Source organism: Crocodylus siamensis, chromosome 4 (genome assembly GCF_052110815.1).
Source record: "Crocodylus siamensis isolate JL-2025a chromosome 4, ASM5211081v1, whole genome shotgun sequence".
Taxonomy (NCBI): domain Eukaryota; kingdom Metazoa; phylum Chordata; order Crocodylia; family Crocodylidae; genus Crocodylus; species Crocodylus siamensis.
In genome coordinates this window covers 241,322,233-241,341,220 of record NC_143398.1, presented here as the reverse complement: position 1 = coordinate 241,341,220, position 18,988 = coordinate 241,322,233, and the positions used below count along the sequence as shown (strand labels likewise).

General features: G+C 42.1%; 1 protein-coding gene across 9 annotated transcripts in view; it reads left to right on the top strand.

Moving 5' to 3' along the window:
- The window catches only part of EPB41L5 (erythrocyte membrane protein band 4.1 like 5), an 81,499-nt gene that overhangs the window by 12,062 nt on the left and 50,449 nt on the right, over positions 1-18,988 (top strand). For 8 of the 9 annotated variants that reach the window (XR_016442123.1, XM_090046048.1, XM_090046043.1 and 5 more), the window contains exons 3-10: positions 2,620-2,724; positions 9,079-9,121; positions 10,250-10,328; positions 13,243-13,287; positions 13,657-13,709; positions 16,074-16,194; positions 16,664-16,751; positions 17,786-17,874. Coding sequence is in view for 8 of the 9 variants with exons in the window: in XM_090046048.1 (XP_089902174.1) it covers positions 2,620-2,724; positions 9,079-9,121; positions 10,250-10,328; positions 13,243-13,287; positions 13,657-13,709; positions 16,074-16,194; positions 16,664-16,751; positions 17,786-17,874 (623 nt within the window). In the remaining variant the exon portion in view is untranslated. The remainder of the gene's footprint in view (positions 1-2,619; positions 2,725-9,078; positions 9,122-10,249; positions 10,329-13,242; positions 13,288-13,656; positions 13,710-16,073; positions 16,195-16,663; positions 16,752-17,785; positions 17,875-18,988) is intronic. The other variant, XM_090046044.1, reaches the window with a different exon arrangement.

Sequence of the window (18,988 nt, the reverse complement as noted above, 5' to 3'; positions counted from 1 at the left end):
AGTTCTCCCCTTTCACACTCCTGTTGCCACACAAGGGTTGTGTGCCCTCCAGTTGGTGCTGGTACATGGGTGGCAAGCTCCTTGGGCCTCTCTCTGTGCTGCCTGGCCCCAGCAACCCCAGCCACTGCCTCCGCAATAGCAAGTGGGTGGGAGCCTGGCAGTCTCACGTTAGTCTCTCAGCCTGCAGTTGAGCAGCCCTGTCCCATGTCACCGAATGGCATGTGGACAGTAACAGCTTTTAGTTGCTACAGATCAGAACAATACAATAGATGGAAGGAAATGATTTCTATTACTGATTCCTGCAGTGTGATGAAGCTTAACGTGTAGCTTGGACAGCTCTTCATAAATTATGTAAACGTGCATATCAAAATTCGGACTGTTACATCCAGTAGGGTTGAGATGTTTTCTTGATTTTATACCAGAGACGCTGTGCTCAGTGCAAGTTGTTGCATTCAGTAACTTCACTTTTCCCAAGCTCTGAGTTTATTAACTTGCTTGTGCTTCAGGGAATATCTATACACTACATTCAGCAATAAATATGAAATGTTGATTTATATTTAATATTTACTTTGCAAGAAATTGTACTTAACCAAGTGAGCAAACGGTGGAAGGGAATGAGTATTTTTTTAAAAATGTGCCTGCACAATGTTTGAAAAGTTTGTCAACATTTTAATAAACTTGCATCTGCCAAAAGAGTTTCCTGAAGATAGCAAAAGAAACATCATTCAGAGTTTTTTTTCCCGTTGTACTTGGTTATTGGTCTGCAAGTTCCCCTTTCTGTTTCATGTCCCCCTTATACTTGGAAATAAAGGAGTACCTGAAAGGCAGAGTAACAGTCTGAACAGTTTCCAAGTGGTTTTAGATTTGGTTTGGAGCTTTCAGTGTAAAATATAGTTTGGGATCTTATTGAAAAGACATTGTACCCAAGGATCAGGGTTAGTTTAATTCAGTGTAAAGTATTTTGAGAACAGAGTACCATAAGGTGGTTGTTTTTTGAGATATTTTGTTGATTGAATCGGAGATGGAATAATTTCTGAGAATAAAGATCCTGGCTAGCTCAAAGTGACTTTTACAGATCTTGTACATTTCGGAGCAGAAATCATTAGACTGTACAAAGGGGCTTTTGTGCCTGTTCAGCTCATTTGGACTGTTTTTTTTCCCCCTTCAAACATAGCCACGAATCCTGTAATACAGGCGATCTCAATCTGGTAGTGAGCAGCTGGTGAGTTAGCTAATGGTATGGTACAAAAATTAATTTCTCAACTCAAACTGTTAAATGGCAGCAGTTCAGAAATAAGTAATTATGGATATTTTTAAAAATCCTGTATTAGGTGGACAGTGTAAGATCAATACTCTGTCTTTATTAAGTACACAAGAACGTGCATTTTATTTCAGCACTACAATCTTTCTTGGCTTTGACTTATGGATTTTCTTAATTGAATTATTTTACTTAAAAGATATTATCCAAGTGGCTTTTCCAACCTGTTAGGTTGGAAATTTGCTAACGCTGATCAAGAGAGAATATTTTGGATTAAGCTTTTCCTTGGGAAGACTGTTATAAAAGGAGTTAATAGGGAAAATGTAGAACATTGTATAGCCCAAGTCTATTTGGAGATCTGTGCCTGAAGTTGAGGATACATCCCCACTATCAGATTTCATTTTCAAAAGGATTTTGTATTTTTACTTTGAGATTAACAATGTACAGATATTTATTTGGGGTCATAATTAAGGTTTTCATTGTTGTTATTAAATATGTATTTCCTGACTTTTGAGTGCTTAAGTTATGTAAGCATGCTGCATTTACTGTTCACTGGTATCACTTTACATTTAAAATAGTACAGTTGTTGAATGACTCTGTTTTTTAATGTGCTTAATTGTTTATGTAGACTAAAATACTGGGCCTTTTAAAGTAAACTGGTGATCTGCTTTCTCCTACTTATTAAATTTAAAAAAGCCTGACTGGTGTATATGTCTGTTTATAAGCAATGCCAGCTTTGTATTTGTGCTGGTGACGTGTTTATTGATGAGGCTGTTGTCAGAATCAAGGGTATTGAGGCAAAATCTTTATTTAAGTCATTGAAAAAATGTAATGATGGGAACTACAGTTAGTATCTTAACTCAGTATGCTGTTGCTCTTTTTTTTCCTCTTTTCTTCAAAGTTGAAAGTTGTCTTGATATCACCTAGTGGCATTGTCTTAAGCATTTTACTGCATTTCTCTTCACACTTCATGGAGTATTAGAAAATGTCAAACTCTTCCCAGGTTTTCAATTTTATGGTGTGATGTACCCTTCTCAAAAGGTTTAGAAGGCTTATAAAGCTGTATAGCTCAGTGCTAGGAGGCCCAGAAGCTGACATGTAATAGTTTGAAAAGGTAGATGTTAAATTTACTAATGTTATGGTAATTATGGGTCACCCGCTGTTATTACTTACAGGCTGTCTGAAGTTATTAAAAAATGCCAGTCATCCTGTAGCTGTAAAGAAGGCTGTTGCTAAATTTTTAAGCATAACATTCTAAAACAAAAAAAAAGTCTTAATAGAGAGTTTGTAGTACTTGCTTTGAACAGACAAATGTAGCATCAAATCTGCCCCTTGCACACTCATTCATTTTGTGTTTTCAGAAGAAAGCCAAAGGCCAGCATTTGTTTGAGCAGATTATGTACCATCTGGACCTCATAGAAAGTGACTATTTTGGACTGAGGTTTATGGATTCTGCACAAGTCGCGGTAAGTAATAAGAGTCTTAATTTTTTTTAACTTTAAATGTTGATTAACAGGTTACCAGAAAATACCATATTTTCTCACATACTCGCACATCTTTCCTCAAAAATCAGCTTCACAAAATTGAGGTGTGTATACTAAATGGGAAAGCTGATTTTTCTGCCTTGGAGAAAAATACCCTTTTCTGATTCCTACTGTGCAGTACAGCAGCTGCCGTATTAGTAGTCAGGCAGCAGAGGAAGTTGTTTGACTTAATGGCTCATTGTTTTCCACTCCACAGGTATTAATGAACCTCTCTCCTTTTAAATGGTCTGGATTTTCCACTAATCAAGCTAACCTTTCTTAGGGGAGTTTTCTTGTGCTAGCTTCTCTGGGTTTCTCCTCCTGTTTCACTGTCTAAGCAGGAAACAGTCTGCATCAGCTGAAGATTAAGCTCTGTCCCTACTCTATGCAGCTATAACTCAGGGAAAAAATCTTTTTTTTTTCTTCATCCTGCCTTTCAAAACCAAGGTGGGTATTACATTCTGGGAGTGTGTTTTATGTGAGAAAATACAGTATTCATTACTTGAATTGTCTTAATTGAAAAAACTGGAGTTTTCCAAAATGTTATTAAACTTGCATCACGAATGCTAAGCCATCACAGTCCCCTATGTATTCTTGTTCTTCCCTTTCACCCTTACCAGTTACTCTTCCTCCTTTTAGAGTCAAGCCAGGTCTTCCACAGTACCTGTTTCAGAAATGCTTGGTGCTGCTGATATAAGAGGGCTGGTGGCAAGAACTGTATTTGCCTGGTTTTTCCTTTTATGGCGAAGTTGAAAGAGGCAGTCTCTGACAGCTTGTGCTACCCTTGGCATCCTAGTTGGCAGTAGCATTTGGTCAGACTCACTATCAGGATGAGGCTTTTTCTAGTAAGGAAGCCAAATATCTAATTTTGTTCAAAGCTGTATTAAGACTCAATCCTGCAACTAATAAGTGGCGGGCAAACCTCTTGTGTTAGTCTAAAGATGTTAGCAAGATGACATCAGGATCTGGTCCATTGTCAGTTAAGCCATTTGAAAGACCTGAACAAATTTGTACACGCATGAATTCAAAGAAAAAAGCAAGCTTTTAAAAAAAAATGTGTCCCTTTCAAGCCACAACTGACAAATTCTGCAATGTTCGTCTGAAGTCAAATACCTGCTTCCCTTGTTGTCTGAATTTGAATGTGTAGGTACTTCACTGATCCCTTTGGGAGTCCTATAACATGACTTCCAGATTGATGCCTTAGCCTTTCCCTCAAGAATAGCCACAGACTTGTGTCCAGATTAACTGTTTTTAACAGTAGACATGAATGATTTATCTTAAAATGGCATTTTAGGTGACAAAGCTGTTTTGGGAAAGCAAACCCCCATTTATCTCTTCAAACGAGGTTATCAACCAGGCCTATCGTCTTGAAATCCTGGGTGATCTACCCTCAGATATTTACTTTATGGTGTCCTACATGACCCCACAGGTCAATATTCCACTGAATGTGAGTTTTGTAGAGTGCTTTGTTCTCCTAAAGAAAAATCATCTGAACTTGGATACTCTTAATGTTTGAGGCAGAGACTACTGTTGACTTGAGCACACGGCACTCTGCTGAAGTCTTGAGTGACATCCACTTAAACCATTAATAGAAATGGTCCTTGGTCCCAGGAGACATCTTGCACTGAAAGAGAAAAGCTGCTACTCTCCACTCTGGAGACTCCTGCCAGCTGTTGGTTTCACACCAAAATACTCTTTTTGTAGGATCACCGAAGACAGTAATGAAAATTCATTGCTATGGTTGGGGTACCCTGGAGAAATAGTTAAAGAAGGGTGGTGTCAGGACATGCAAATGGGGATATAACAGTGGAGAAACACTCCAGCAGTTGTGCTCAGTAACATATTCCAATTCAAATACTGAAACAGTTTTCATTGTCTGTAGCTTAAAGAAAATAATTTTTATTTCCATTCCCTTATCTGTATCAGTTATTCCTGGTTGCAGTTACTGATGGAGCATGTACATGATCTGTATACTTATACTCATGTGACAGGACACTGAATACTACTTTATTAATTTAAAAGCCCTGTACATGACCTATGTGGTTTGTTACTAAAGATGCAAGATGAAGCTATTGCTGTGTGATGGCTGCTTGTAAACTGCTCAGTTACATTTAAATCCACCTTTTTTGCTTGGGGGACACAGGTGAAATTTTTAACTAATTTTAGTGCTGCTGCCTTCCTTGAGAAGCATTTCCCTGTAGGACCTCATTCCCCCCCCCCCTTCTTGTTTAAACCATCTTGTCTAGCTATTTTTCTTCCTCGGGTTGTATTATTTGGTAACATTGGCTCTTCCTTGGGAAGAAAAATGAATGGCTCATGATTTAGTTCTCTGGACAAGTTAGAAGTTCCCATCCAGATGACTCCTTCTGGGTAGTCAATACTGTATCGCCTGCTAGCTACATGTAGTTCATAGTTTGGTTTGCTTCGCTTCCTTTTTTTCAACTCTGCTACATGCTGGGGGGAAAAGAGAAGCAGTAGTGTTTCGTTGAGCCTCTGTCTAAAGGCTTTTAAATGCTATAATAAGACAAAAATGAGGAGCAGAACGACCATGTGATTTGCCCAGGACCCTGAAGTCAAGTCTCAGAAGTTGCAAACTACCTTTCATTTCAGATGGAGCTAGCCATTTCAGTAATTCTGGGCTGAGACTAAAAATATTCCCACTCTGGCTAGCGGTATCTGAAGGCATGCAACCTTGTTCCGCTGCTGTTTTTTTTACTTCTGAAATGTTGAGGGCACATGATATGGTAATATGGGTTTGTATAACATGCATAATGAAAACTTACTTAACTACGGATAAAAGAAATTCATAAAATATTGCTTATGCTGTTGACCTCTCAGTTTTCACAACTGAAATACCCTTAATTTTCTTGTTTTGTATTTGAAGCCCATTTCTCTTGTTCTTGATCTCTGGCATTGACTCGGGCCTTTATCTATAGATTAATATCAGAGTTAATACATACATGTCAGAAGCTGGCAATGAAAACTGCTACCCATATCTTTGCAATGAATTTTCACGTTGGGTTTCAAATGCAGGCTCCCCCCCCTTTCTTTAATGAGGTTTTATAGCCTTGTGTGAAGTGAAGAAATATCTCCATAATATTCACCTACTTTCTGTATTTTTAGCATGCTGTGTGGGAAACTTTTTAGGCTATATAGGAAAAGCCAACCTTGGCAAAAAGGAGAGTCTATAGAGTACCACTCTTGATCCAGTGCAGACTGAACTCATTAGAAGGGCTCATACTGATTTGAGTGGCTTTAGATCAATCTGACAATGAACAACGTAACCCAATCTAGACATGTGGAAGATAAAGATGACTTACTGGAGACTTTAGGACATTTGGCTTATCCCTTAACAGGGCCATAAATGTATAGTAACTCCTTCTTAGGGACTGAACTTTTAATCTGTGGTACATTTACCTTAGTCTAACATACAAAGAGCTTTTGGATGCTATGTAAGGCTAATGAGATTGTGAAATAAATTACTTTTTGTTGTACTGAAACAGTTACTTTGGCTACATGTCAATCTACGTGTAGTTTTTGACGTAACTTGGATATCATCACAATAACAGAACAGTTAATTCCACGAAGTAGAAAGACCCCTGGCTTTTTATCAAACAAGCCTGTTCTTGTCATTTTGTTACAAGGCTGTTGTTTCTCTTTTTCTGAAGAAGTGGCACACTCCAGATGGCTTTAAGAAGGACTTCAGCTCCCTCTCCATCTGATATGTTTTTGATAGTTAATTAGTGATTTGCCTTTGTGAACATTATTCCTGAATTACGATGGGAGAGTGCACTAAATATAAGCTCTCGTCACAATGTGAAGGTAGAAGGATCTGTCTCGTTTGAGTTCTATCTTAATCACTTGGAATAAATGCAACTTTCTTAGGAAGGGTCGGAGAGTATCCCCAAGGCTTTGTATCTGAAAAAAAAAATAGCTGTTTCCCTTCTCCCACCTCCCCCTCCATACCATTCAAGCTGAACTGTTGTAGGTGGTGGTGGCAGGAGCTGAGTCAAGTAAAATGCTATCAGTGCTGTCTCGGGCCTCTTAACTGCCTACCACTGGAATGTGGAGGAGATGAAAGAAAACAGACTGGAGATAAAACAGACATGCACACAGTCCTGCAGTCTGAAAATGGCCTTTTCTCCTCATCTCACTACATTACACATGACAGTGAGGGATCCTGTTTCTTTTCTAAGAAAATAGCCTGCTCTGCTCCATTGGGTTAGAACTTTGAATGTGAAAAACTTATGGCTTGAATATTTTCATTGGGTTACTCCTTACAGTCCTGCTTTGTTCAGAAACACTATTAAATTCAGTTCATGATGAAGGACCTCCCACTTGCAAGATTTTTTTTGGAGGTTTTTATGAAGATGTACCATGTCCATAACCACTTAAAAGGTGGTTCACAGAAATAAATGATTACTCATCCTTCTTAGCTGGATCTAGATCCAAGACAGATGGATAGTAGCAGTTGTATATCCCTGTTCCAGTGGCTGCCTGGATTGCAGGTATCCTCCTGGTATTGCGAATTAGCATGTGGAAGGAGACGACAAGACTGCTTTGTTCTTTGGAGGAAGCAACACATTTATATCGGCATCGTGACCTGCCAACACCTCTTCTTTCCCATGCTAACATTGCTGCACCATCCTTACTGGGGCCTCTTTGCAGTGTATGGCGTGCAGTTTAACCAGGGGAGCACTGCATATTTATACCACTTAGTTGGATTGGTAGGAAGGAGGCATCTGGAATCAGCCAGTACAATTTATATTGAGGAAGATGCAACACATACTCCCTGCCCGAGTCATGACTTGCAGAGAGAGGGGTAATTTGAATATTGACACCCCTTGCCATAGATTTCAGCTGCTGGTTGCATGAGACATCCAGCTTAGCTCTTAGCTTATTGTGTGCAACTTCTGCAGTAATGGGAGTGTAGCTGTGTGGACTCTCCTGGCCACGGTGCCATGGATTTCTAATCCTCGCCGTTGCAAGTAAGGAGACAAATGAATTGGCTCACACGTATTGGCTGAACGACACACATGCTGTGATGTGGAATCTCCTTCTTGCTTGTAGGTAGGGACCTACTTAACTCATGATGAGACAAAGCAGAGATTGGCAGAGAGGGTCTGGGGCAGGGAGAGGAGGAATGAGGGGTCAGCTGCCATCTTGACTGGTTGCCCTTTGGCCCCGCCCCTCAGTGATGATTGGTGGCAAGGCCTGGTGTTGGCGGGGAGGAGGGCAGCCGCAATCTTGTCTGCCACCCTCCTTCTGCTGCCCCACCAGCTGGTAACCCCTCCCAGGACCTGCCCAGCAAGGGAAGACTTAATAAAAAATTATGTTTTTTGTGGATTTTGTGGGCAGCCCTGGATTTCACAGTTTCCTCAATCTACAAAACCGCAATTTAGGTAGTTCCTTACTTATAAGTGCAGAAGCTCCCTTCTACCCAGAGGTGTGCGGTGTGCTCTCATACATGCAATTATGTACTCAAAAACATGAAGTCAGGATCCTGACCTCTGAGGATGAACACGCATCTTAGAGCATGAGTTCTCAACCAGGATGCCATGGATTTCTACTCCTGGCAGTTGCAAGTAAGGAGACAAATGAATGGGTCACACATACTGGTTGTGTGACACATGCTGTGACATGGAAACTCCAGACCCCTGGGGAGCCCCAGGCTGTGCGTGCTGGATTTGATGCCTGATCCTAGCGTGCAGGGCCAGAGATGGTGGCACTGCTCCCCTGGCACCCAGTCCTTGTGTGCAGGGAGCTGGGGGAAGTAGAGGGCAGTGCCCCCGACTGAATCCTGCACAGGGTGTGGGAGAGGGCACTGCCAAGCCCTACCCTTGGTCTGTCCTGCAGACAAGCCCTATCCAGCCTGCAGACAGGCCTCATGCCAGTCGTCTGGCCCACAGGGCCAAAAAGTTGAGCACCCCTGGACTCATTCAAAGAGGCATGCGCTTTTGTAGGCTACAGCCTACTCCCCCAAATACTGAACGGTAGCCTCATTAGTCTGAAGTTAGGCAGAAGGTAGGGCCTCTCTTAGTGCAACCTCTTTCTTCCCCCTTCCTTAACATTTGTATTTATATGACTTGATTCCTTTCTATTTAGTACCCCTGCTATTTGCAATTCCATTAGTAGGATCTGCCAAATTAGGTTATGAAAGCTGCTATATCTGAACAAGTTAGTCTATAAGGTGCCATGCTGCTCTGCTCTCTTTGATTTTCGCATCTGTGTAAAAATCCTTTTGTTATCTTGTATTATGATAAATTCATTTTAACCTAAGGATTTTTTGTCTTTCAGCACTGGTTGGACAACACCAAAAGCATTAAAAAACAAGTTAAAAGTAAGTGTCCCTTTTAAATTGTTGGTCTGTTATTCTGGGCACGTGGAGTTCAGCAGCGTTTGCTGCTCTGTTATTTGCCTTGGCAGGAGCTGACAGCAATCTGAGAGAGGTGATGTCATGATTAAAGCCTGGCACATTCTTCTGATGATCTAATTTCCCTGTTGCTCTTCTTTATTTTAACTTCAGTATAATTTCTTTAATCAAAACACGCTGAAGGCTCATTAACCATAAGACAGGTTTATTTGAAGTCAGAGTAACTGAGACTGCTGCACTACCAGTAATATTCTTCTCCTGACAAAAGGGAAAGTTGCCTTATTGTCCATCCCTTGCAGAGTATCCTAATCCATGTCTGATTTGCCTATGAAAGTACATGTGGCGTACATGTTGGTAGTTGCCTGTGGGGTGGGTTCAATGAAGCATGTCCTGATAATAACATTACCATGTCACTTTTGGCTCCCTTTTAGGTGGTACTTTGGTGCTGGCTGGAAGTAGTTTTTAGGAACTTGTGGTGCTAAATTAATAATGAAAATTTTGGAAGCACTATCAGAGAGAGGGTACCTAACATTCAGTTTGCAGATCCATCTAAAGCTGTGCAGTTTCGAAGAACTTTTAATCCAGTCTTTGGTTGGATTAACTTTTTGCCTTAAGAACGGGCAGTACCTCCACTGAGGGATTGTTAAACCCCACTAAACTGGGTCTAAAACTCTGTGGAATATGTTAGCCTAAGTTGTCAACAGCAGGTATTTCCCAGAGCCTTGAAAACGTCTTGCACAGAGCAGCAGAGTTCGGAGGGATTTGGCTGAGTGCAGAGCCAAGATTCACAGCTTTCTCTGTGATAGATAGAGCCCTTAAACATTGGGATTAACCTAGATTTGTCTGTTCCTGGCAAGACAGATCAACTTAATGTGATACGACTGTTGGATTGATGTGTAATATATGAAACACAGTATATTGTGGGTATACTTAAGCACTTGTTTTCATCCTGATTTTATTTATTTGTTGCAGGGAATTCTTGCCTCAAGTACCTTATAGTGAAGTAAGAATAGTGTTAGATTTAATGCATGATTCCATTTGATAATAAATGTAAGTCTTCCCTAGATAATGTCTTAAATGTGTTCTACTTTGCAGTTGGCCCACCATATTGTCTGCATTTTCGTGTGAAGTTTTACTCCTCTGAACCCAACAATCTGCGTGAAGAATTAACCAGGTAGTTGAAGCATGTTGTGTTTCTCTTAGCAGATGTAACTATTTTACTAGAGTTAGTTTGCTGGATTTTTTAGATAATGTGTCCAACATCATTTTTCATTTAATACATTATTTGATGCATCTTTGCATTACTCAGCTCTGCTAGCTAGGGTAAGCAGGTATTCTGAGACACTAACAGCCTTTCTAACTGCTGTTTGTTAGAATTCAGTTTGGTTAGGTCCCTTTACTGGTAGGACTTCTGCAAAATATATATAAAATAGAAGATGTTTTTTCTCGTACCACCTGAGATGCAAGTCCACTGTGGTACATGTGCAGGATTCTCTATCCGTGGGTCGTTTCATATCCTTCCTCTCGGGCTGTTAGAGGTAAAAATCAAGACTCTTTTGAAATGTATTGCCTGTATTCTGAAGGAGGGAAGAATGTAACTGATTTGAATGACGAGATAAGCTGTAGAAGGCAGCTTAGTTCTGCTGATGGAGTATGCATGTTGGGGAAAGTGTGAATTCTTCCTTGAATACTCCTGTTTCTTTTAGTTGTAAGTACTGCAGACTGCACCAGTCAGATGCATTACACATTTTTTTTTTCAGTATGTGTTAGTGTGGATCTTGGCTTTGCACTTAGTGAAATCCCTAGGAAGCCTTGTTACTCTGATAAATGCCCACGCTTGCGCACAGCTGCAGCACAGCACATAAGTGGCGAGGATTGCATCCAGCAGTGTGGAGAGCTGCCTCCACCTGGTAAATCTGGTGTGGTGGAAGGGGCATGTGGGGGGGCAGATCAAAGCCCCCACAGTGACAGAGGGAGGGAGTGAAGCTAGGCTTGGGGCAGGCACGGGACGCAAGGGCGGGGGGTGGCCCTCAGATCTGCGTGGGTTGGGCAGGCTGTAGCTGGGGCTGGGATGGGCGTGGGAAGGAGGGAGCTGCTCCCACTGCTGTGCTTAGCTCATCCGGTGCTCGTCTGGCAGCTCCCTCTGCTGCTCATCTGCGGGGTGGGGTATGTACCCCTGGATCTGCCCAGCTAGGAAGAGCCCGGTGCAGCCCCAGCCCCAGGCTGGCCCGTGCACATGCCCCAGCCTCCTTCCTTCCCTCACCGCAGGGGCCTTGATCTGCACCCCCCCACGCTCCTTCCATTCCCCGCCTCCCCTTCCACCATACCAGACTTACCAGCTGGACACAGCTCTCCAAGCTGCCAGGCTGGTATCAGAAATCAGATTGGTATCGGCCGATATGCCCCCTTAAAAATCAGCTATTTGTATCAGCCCCAAAAATCTTTATTGGTGCACCCCTGTCCACCATCCTGGGCATTGCGAAGCAAGTTTCCACTGCAATTGAGCGTAGGAAGTCGTTGTTTTTGGCAAGACTAGCTCATTATATTGCCCTGCATTGCTCGTAAAGGTCTAGACATTGTTGTCACCTGGCAAAACAGTCTTTTTTTGCACTAGTACGGATTTAATGCAAAGCAGAACAATAGATCATTTTAAAGTCTTCCTGGAGTTACTTAATGAGGATTGCTGAAACCGTGGTGTTCGAGATGCCAGCTGTTAAAGAAGCCACCAAGTTACTTATCAACTTCTGATTCAGCCAGGACTGCCTTTCCCATAAACAAAGGCTTGCTCATCCCTTTTAAGATATCAGCCATATTAATGTTTACAAAACAAATCAAAAGGAGGTAACTATCTTCTGTAACTGTGCCAACTTGGGCAGTACACCAGAATTCAAGTAAGAGTAGTAGCCCGAAGAACAAGGCCCCTGAAAGCTTGAACTTTCCAAGAGAAAGTTGTACTTTTGCCTTCCCTGCGACTATAGATGGCTAATGGCCATGTCCTGCTTACCAAGTTTGACTTTTTAGCATGAGGCAGGGTGACTCTTACTTCTCACTATATAATTGTGATAAGATGTAGCTTTCTTTGTGAGAGCTGACTTTCTAGACAGAGTAATTGTGGTGAATCCTGCAATAGGATATTGGCAGAATCTTTGATGTGGTGCCACGTAGGAAATTACTGACAAAGCTGGAGGAGATGGGGGGGAGGGGGTTGGTAAATAACAGGGAGACGACAGCACGGGGTGTTGAAAGTCTCAGGCTGGCGAGGGGTTACTAGTGGAGTCGACCAAAATCAGTTTTTCAGGCAGTCTTGTTTAATATTTTTATTAATTACTTTAGTAGAAGAAATGAAGAGGTACTTATGGTGAAGTTGCATAGTTTGGAGTTGTCAGTGTAGAAGGAGGATCAGAGTGCCATGTAAAAAGAACTAGATGGGCTTCAAAGGTGGAATAAGAGAAATGGAATGAAATAATAGTATGATCATGCAAGCTGTAAGTGAAGAGTTCATCAGTTACAATGACTGAGGAGAAACAGGACAAATACAAGGCAAATACATTTCTAGGGTGCATCGGTTGAGAGAGTAGCAGTAGAAATAGGTAAATGTTAGTGCTGTTGTACAAAATATTAATTCAGTCTTAGTTAGAATATGGTTCTTGTCACCTGTACTCATAAAAGATGAACTCAAACTAGAATGGAGAGCCTCGAATGCCATACAAGAGGAGACTCGAAGAACTTTGGTTGTTCAGTGTCGCAAAGCAAAGGCGAAGAGAGGAGGTGGCCACTCTATATAACTCCCATCAGGGAGGAGGCTGAGGAGCTACTTCCAGCTAAGGGACAATGGTTGTATAAGAACAAAGTGAGTGTAAAATTAGAAGGTGGTTTCTAACCATGGGAGCAGTGAGGCTTTGGACCAACTTTCTAGTAGGAGGAGTAGGGCCAAAAGACTGAGGGGCCTTGAAAGATCAATAAGTAGTACCTTAAATCTTTAAGTTTCAAATAGTTAAAGGCCAGGTTGCAGCTGCCTCTGACTGCTGACCGTCTAATATTAGACCTGCTAACTAACTGATGGCTTTCTTTCCTCTCTGTCCTCATAGATATTTATTTGTCCTGCAGCTAAAACAAGATATTCTCAGTGGAAAGTAAGTATTTGTCATTATTTGTATGAAAGTCTGTCAGCCAATTAGTGTCTCTAGCATGAGGTTTAATACAGTCTCTTTGAAAAAGTATCATATTTCATTCACTTTGACAAAATGTATTTTCCCTTTAATCCTGCCTGTGTGTATACAAATACATATTTTTGGCATGCTGTTTCAACGCCCCCCCCCCCGGCAAAAAAAAAAAACAGCGCTTCTTTTATTATAACGCTTTTCTAAAATTATTGAAGATTCATCCCTCAGCGAAAGCATTTGCAGTTTCCCGTGTCTCAGTATAATGGCTTCAGTGATATCAACTTTACAAAACCCCTGATAAGCAAAGGTTTGCTGAATGACCTGTTTTTCCTGTGACAGGTTGGAATGTCCCTTTGACACAGCAGTCCAGTTGGCAGCTCATAACTTGCAAGGTGAGCAGAATGGGAGAACTTGTCAGGACCCTACCTTGTGGCCTGGTTACTCCCACCCCCACCACCGCCCCCTTATCCCGCTGGCCAAAAATGGAGCGTGAGCTGTACGTGTTTCATTTTGTTTTCCCTAGAAACATTCTTTTCTCAGACATCTGTGCAAGTGTCTGCTTTCTGTGGGCAGTATGTGTGCACTCCTCTGGAACTTTCCTCGTGGAAGAACGTTAGATAAATGCTGGGTTAGGATTGTGGTTACTTTTGCTGTAGATAGTAAGACTAAATTATGGATACTGCTATTTGGGCAAGCATTTTCCAGAACAGCTTTTCACTTTAGGTCTGTGCTATGTTTATAGGTGGTCATAGTTGGTAGTTGCTTTGGAGACGAGCACGTTGGGAGATTGTATTGTAAAGAAATCTGCTGCTTAATCCTTTGCATTTAAAAAGAGCTTGAGCACCCCATCCCATGATGTGCTGGCATTCTTAAAGCTTTAAATCCAATAATAATCAATGCTTAAAACACAGAGTTAACTCACTAGGCACTGTGCCCAACTCTTAAATATTGCCACTTCTTTTCCTCTTTCTATTCTTAATTCTGCAGCAAGGTTTGGAGCAGGTCTTTAATCTCTGTTTTCTTGACAGCTGAGTAGACAGAGGAAATGCCTTTTAATGAGCTTGTGCTTAAAAATCCAAGAAAAAGATTTTGTGTATAATAAATATTTAAGCTTTTTTTTTTTTGCACTTTGTATATTTTGCATATAGTTAATAGCTTTCTCTCTCTTTTTTTTTTTTTTCTCCAAAGGATTTCCCTTTCTTACCCAAAAAACTTTTTTATTTTTTTTGAAGAAAATATTTCCTGCTCTGTGCTTTGGCCACAATTTCAGTGCCAAAAGTTTTGCACGTGTTATGGGACACGGAACTTTTAGTACGCTGGCAGACACTTGTTGTTAATACAAAACCTTTCAGCTGGTTAATGTTTCAGATTATTAAACTCCAGATACTGTATTTTGACTCTCTGTTGTGCTTAGGTTTGGAAAATACTGATCTTTGATGCTTAGCGTCTGTGAAAAAGGGAGCCTGCACCTTGATGTAATAAAAATATTGTGATACTAGTATGCTCTAAGTGGAAAAGTGTTTTCTTATTTTTCTGCTTATACGTTTAGGGTATTTTTTGTGGAGGGTTCTTAGGAACGTTTGACACCCTATTTTGGTTTTAATCAATGTTTTACAGCAGGGATCAGCAACATTTTTGGGCAGTATGCCAAAAACGCCCACAACCTTGACTTGTAAGAGGTTGTATGGCCAGTGCCAGATGGCAGGGGAGCCACTAGGAGCCTGATCCTTGTTGTGGCAGCACAGCCCTGGCCTCTTCCCCTTCCGCTGCCCCAAGGCACCCGTGCACCTGCCACCGGCAGTGAGCCAGGCCAGAGCTCCACAAACCCTGGTGCAGCCACTTGCAGCCTCCCAGCTGCCTGCTACAGCCCACCTGGGCTCTGGACAGCCCCCTGCCACGGAGCCTGGACTGCTTGCAGCAGACAGTGAGGAGTTTGCAAGCAGCTGCACTGGGGTCCACAGAGCCCTGGCCCAGCTCACTGCCAGCGATAGAAGTATGCACACCTCGAGGCAGATGGTGGGGAAGGGGCCACAGCAAGGATGGCTCCCTCACTGTCTGTCCTGAGATGCACATGCCAAGCAAAATGCCTTCGTTTTCCGTGCTCTGGCACACATACCGAGGGTTGCCTTACTCCTGTTTTACAGTCATGTTTAATAACTTTCGGTCTTGAATTTGGAAAGACTTCAACACTAAATTGGTTAAATTCAAACTGGTACTTTTCAGTCATATTGATGATTTTTGCCATAAAGTACCACTTTTGATTGATTCCTCCCCCCCCACCAAGAAATGTTTAGACTAATAGAAATAATGTAATTTCACAGTAGCACATGCTGGGATCACATATGGACCATAGATTTGTGTGTTAATGCCTACAATGCCAAGGCCAAAAGAAGTGACACGCAATATTGTGGGAGGTAGAAGTTCAAGATCTCGAACACTTCTACTTTTTTTTTTAAGTTGTTGATGCTTTAGCTCAGCGGTCAGCAGTGTTTTACAGCAGTGTGCTGGAATGACCCAGCTCCAGTCTTAAGCAGACCAGGACTAGTCCCCAGCAACTGCCAGTGCCACTGCTTCACCCCACTGCCTGGCTGACATATAGGAAAAGCTCCTCACTGCCAAATACCTCCAAAACCCTGTGGCTCCATGGACTGTAGGTTGCCAATCCCTGCTTTAGCCTAACCAGTTATTAACACCACTGCCTTTGAGGTAGGATTAGCCTTGAATGGATGCCTCTTGACAGAATTCTTCCTTTGTAGCTGAACTTGGAGATTATGATCCTGCTGAGCATGTCCCTGAACTGGTGTCTGAGTTCAGATTTGTGCCCACTCAGACTGAAGAGATGGAACTGGCTATTTTTGACAAGTGGAAGGAATGCAGGTACAAGAGCTCCCAATACACTCACTGAATCTACTTCCTGACTCTTCCCTGGGTAAAGCATTTGTAAAGGCACCCCAGTGATGCCACTGATCTTCCTGTGTCAGGTTGTATCTGAATGCAGTCCTAACGGCATTCCAGCGAAGAGTTTTAGGGAATAAAATGTGAAAACTGGTATTTCTCTCTCCTTTGGCACTGCAGTTAGAGGAGAAACTTCACTTTCCATCAACGGAAAAACCAGGCAATCTGGATGAATTGCAAAATTAGATAACTTTTTTCACATAGTACATTTTGCAAAGTCCTTCTCAGGTTAAAAGTTTTGGAAGTGACTTTAGTGTCCATAGAAACTAGCACAGGAGCCTTCAGTGTTTTGCTAGTTACAAACCCACCAGCATTTCTTTTACTCTTTTCCTGTGTGCCAGGTTTTCCTTTGTGTAGTTTTTTCCAGGCTTATGTTTTAACTTTATTTCAGAGGGCAAGCACCAGCTCAAGCTGAAACTAATTACCTGAACAAAGCTAAGTGGCTGGAAATGTATGGGGTGGACATGCATATAGTCAAGGTAAGTTTGCTCACCAGACCGTGACTTTATTTTTAGAGATGTCTGTGTTTGCAGGACAAATATTCAAGTGCTGGGCAAAGCAAAGTGCCATAGAGGAAAACAAATTAAGCTCAGACAAGAATGTTGTGCTTGTCTAAACCATGTGATACTTAGTCTGGTTATGCACCGTTGTTTTGCTTCACATAATTACATTGTGGGATTCTGGAAGCTGTATTTTAAATGGTATATTTTTTGTTGCATATACCATGTGAAAACAGGTACTACAACTTGCATTCAGCTTAAAAGCTCTGTGAGAGTGAGTGAATAAAATCAAAATTGGCTGGGATTTAATCGAGTATTAGTTTACAAACCACACAGAGGAAGAACAGAGTGTTGTGAAGGAATAATTGTAGAGAATCATACAAGGTCATGTTTAGCTTCTGTGGATTTCAAGAAACGCTTTCTTTGCTTTATCCGGGTCTTTTTAAAGAGTCATGTTGCTAAATAATTTACTTAGTAGGATTCTTCAATGCAACTGGTTTGTGAGATTATGGTTATTGCAGTAAAATGCCAATTGTAGTAAACAACTGTAGTAAAATATTAGCAATGACGTATAGCAGGGCTGCCCAGCTTTTAAGTGGCTGAATACCATGCCAGTGGGGCTACATCCCCCCACTGTACCCTGTGTGCCCCCTGTGTAGCACTGCCCTCCCCCTCCCCCTGCTCCACTGATGCTCTGTGCTGCACTGTGGGACTTACTGTGACTTCTCCTGCCCAGATGCACCATGCACGCAGGCACTGCAGCTTGAGCTTCCTAGCTGCGAGCTACCCTGCTGCACTGTGCTGCTCAGGCATACTGAGGTGTAGACTCCCCCAGCACTGAAGGCTGCACCTTGTTGCACTGCCCTGTTCCCTGAAGCAGGGACACAGGCAGAAAGGAAGAGTTTTGACAGCCCTTAAGTATAGAATATATGTATAAAATATAGAATGTTGGAAGAATTTGTATGCAAGTCCATACATATGGAAATGACAGAGTTTTCAACCTTGGTAACTAGGCAAGGGACGGCAACGATTACAGCCTCGGCCTGACGCCAACAGGAGTCCTTGTATTTGAAGGAGACACCAAGATTGGTTTGTTTTTCTGGTAAGTTGGTTAATGAAATGTCTTAAGAGATCTTCCAGTCGGTGGTCTTCACTTTTACAGTAGCTAAGTATGTGTCAACGTCAGGGGTCTGGGACAATTGGTCAATACAACTAATCTGCAAAATATTCCATAGGGTTAAAGCTGTGGGATTTTTTGTAATGTCCAAAACATAATCATTCTTGGCTAATGTTCTTGACAAATATCTTAGTGGGCTTTTGGGTGCACCATGTATAAGGGGAGAGGGGGTGATGGGACAACCTCGGAAAGTATGCTTGGGAGTTCATGCTACCATTATGGGAGTTCATTGTGTGTTTATTTATCACAGTGTATGGGAGGAAAGAGAGAACATTCAGCTAATCACATTGAGCCTGTTTGGACATACAGGCCAAATGTGGCTTTCTTCTTAAGGTGACTTGGAGGAGAGCAATGACATGTCATAACTTGTTGAAAGCAGAATACTGAAGCTCGTCTCCTGTGAAGGAAATGGCCCCTTTTCTGCCCCACACATGCTATAAAGAAGTGAGTTGAGGCCTGAGGAAAAAAATATATATAGCTGCATAGCAGTAAGGTGTTTTGCCCAGTTTGTACCAATGCAGCTGTTGTACCTTAAAGTCCCTAGGCATAACACCAACCACAATTCGTTGGAGATTTGAATTCAGCAGCAGGGGAAAAGAAAGGATGAGCAGCTGCAGCAGTCAGCCTTTCAGCTCCATTGCTCTGCTAAAACTCTGAGCTCACTGGTGTGGCAACACAGGCAAATGTTGCTGTTGATCATCCCCTCTTTTTCCCTGCTGCTGAATTCAGCAAGGGGAAGGGTGCAGATGGCAGCAGTGTTCACCCTCTGAGCTCTAGAGCTGCACAAAAGCATGTCTGTGGCCAAAGCCCATGCTGGTGAGTTCAAAGCTTTCATTTGGCTCTGGAGCCCAGGGGGTAAAGGCCACCGTTGCTAGCAGGCCAGAGGTTGAACACCACTGGTGTAAAGCACAGTAATCTTTAACTACTGCATCCTACTCTGAAAAAGCAGGCAGACTTACTTAACAGTATTGGCATTCTGTATCTGTGTGCTGTGTGACCCAGCTGGTAAGCTCATATCTTGCATCTTCCTCTACTCCAT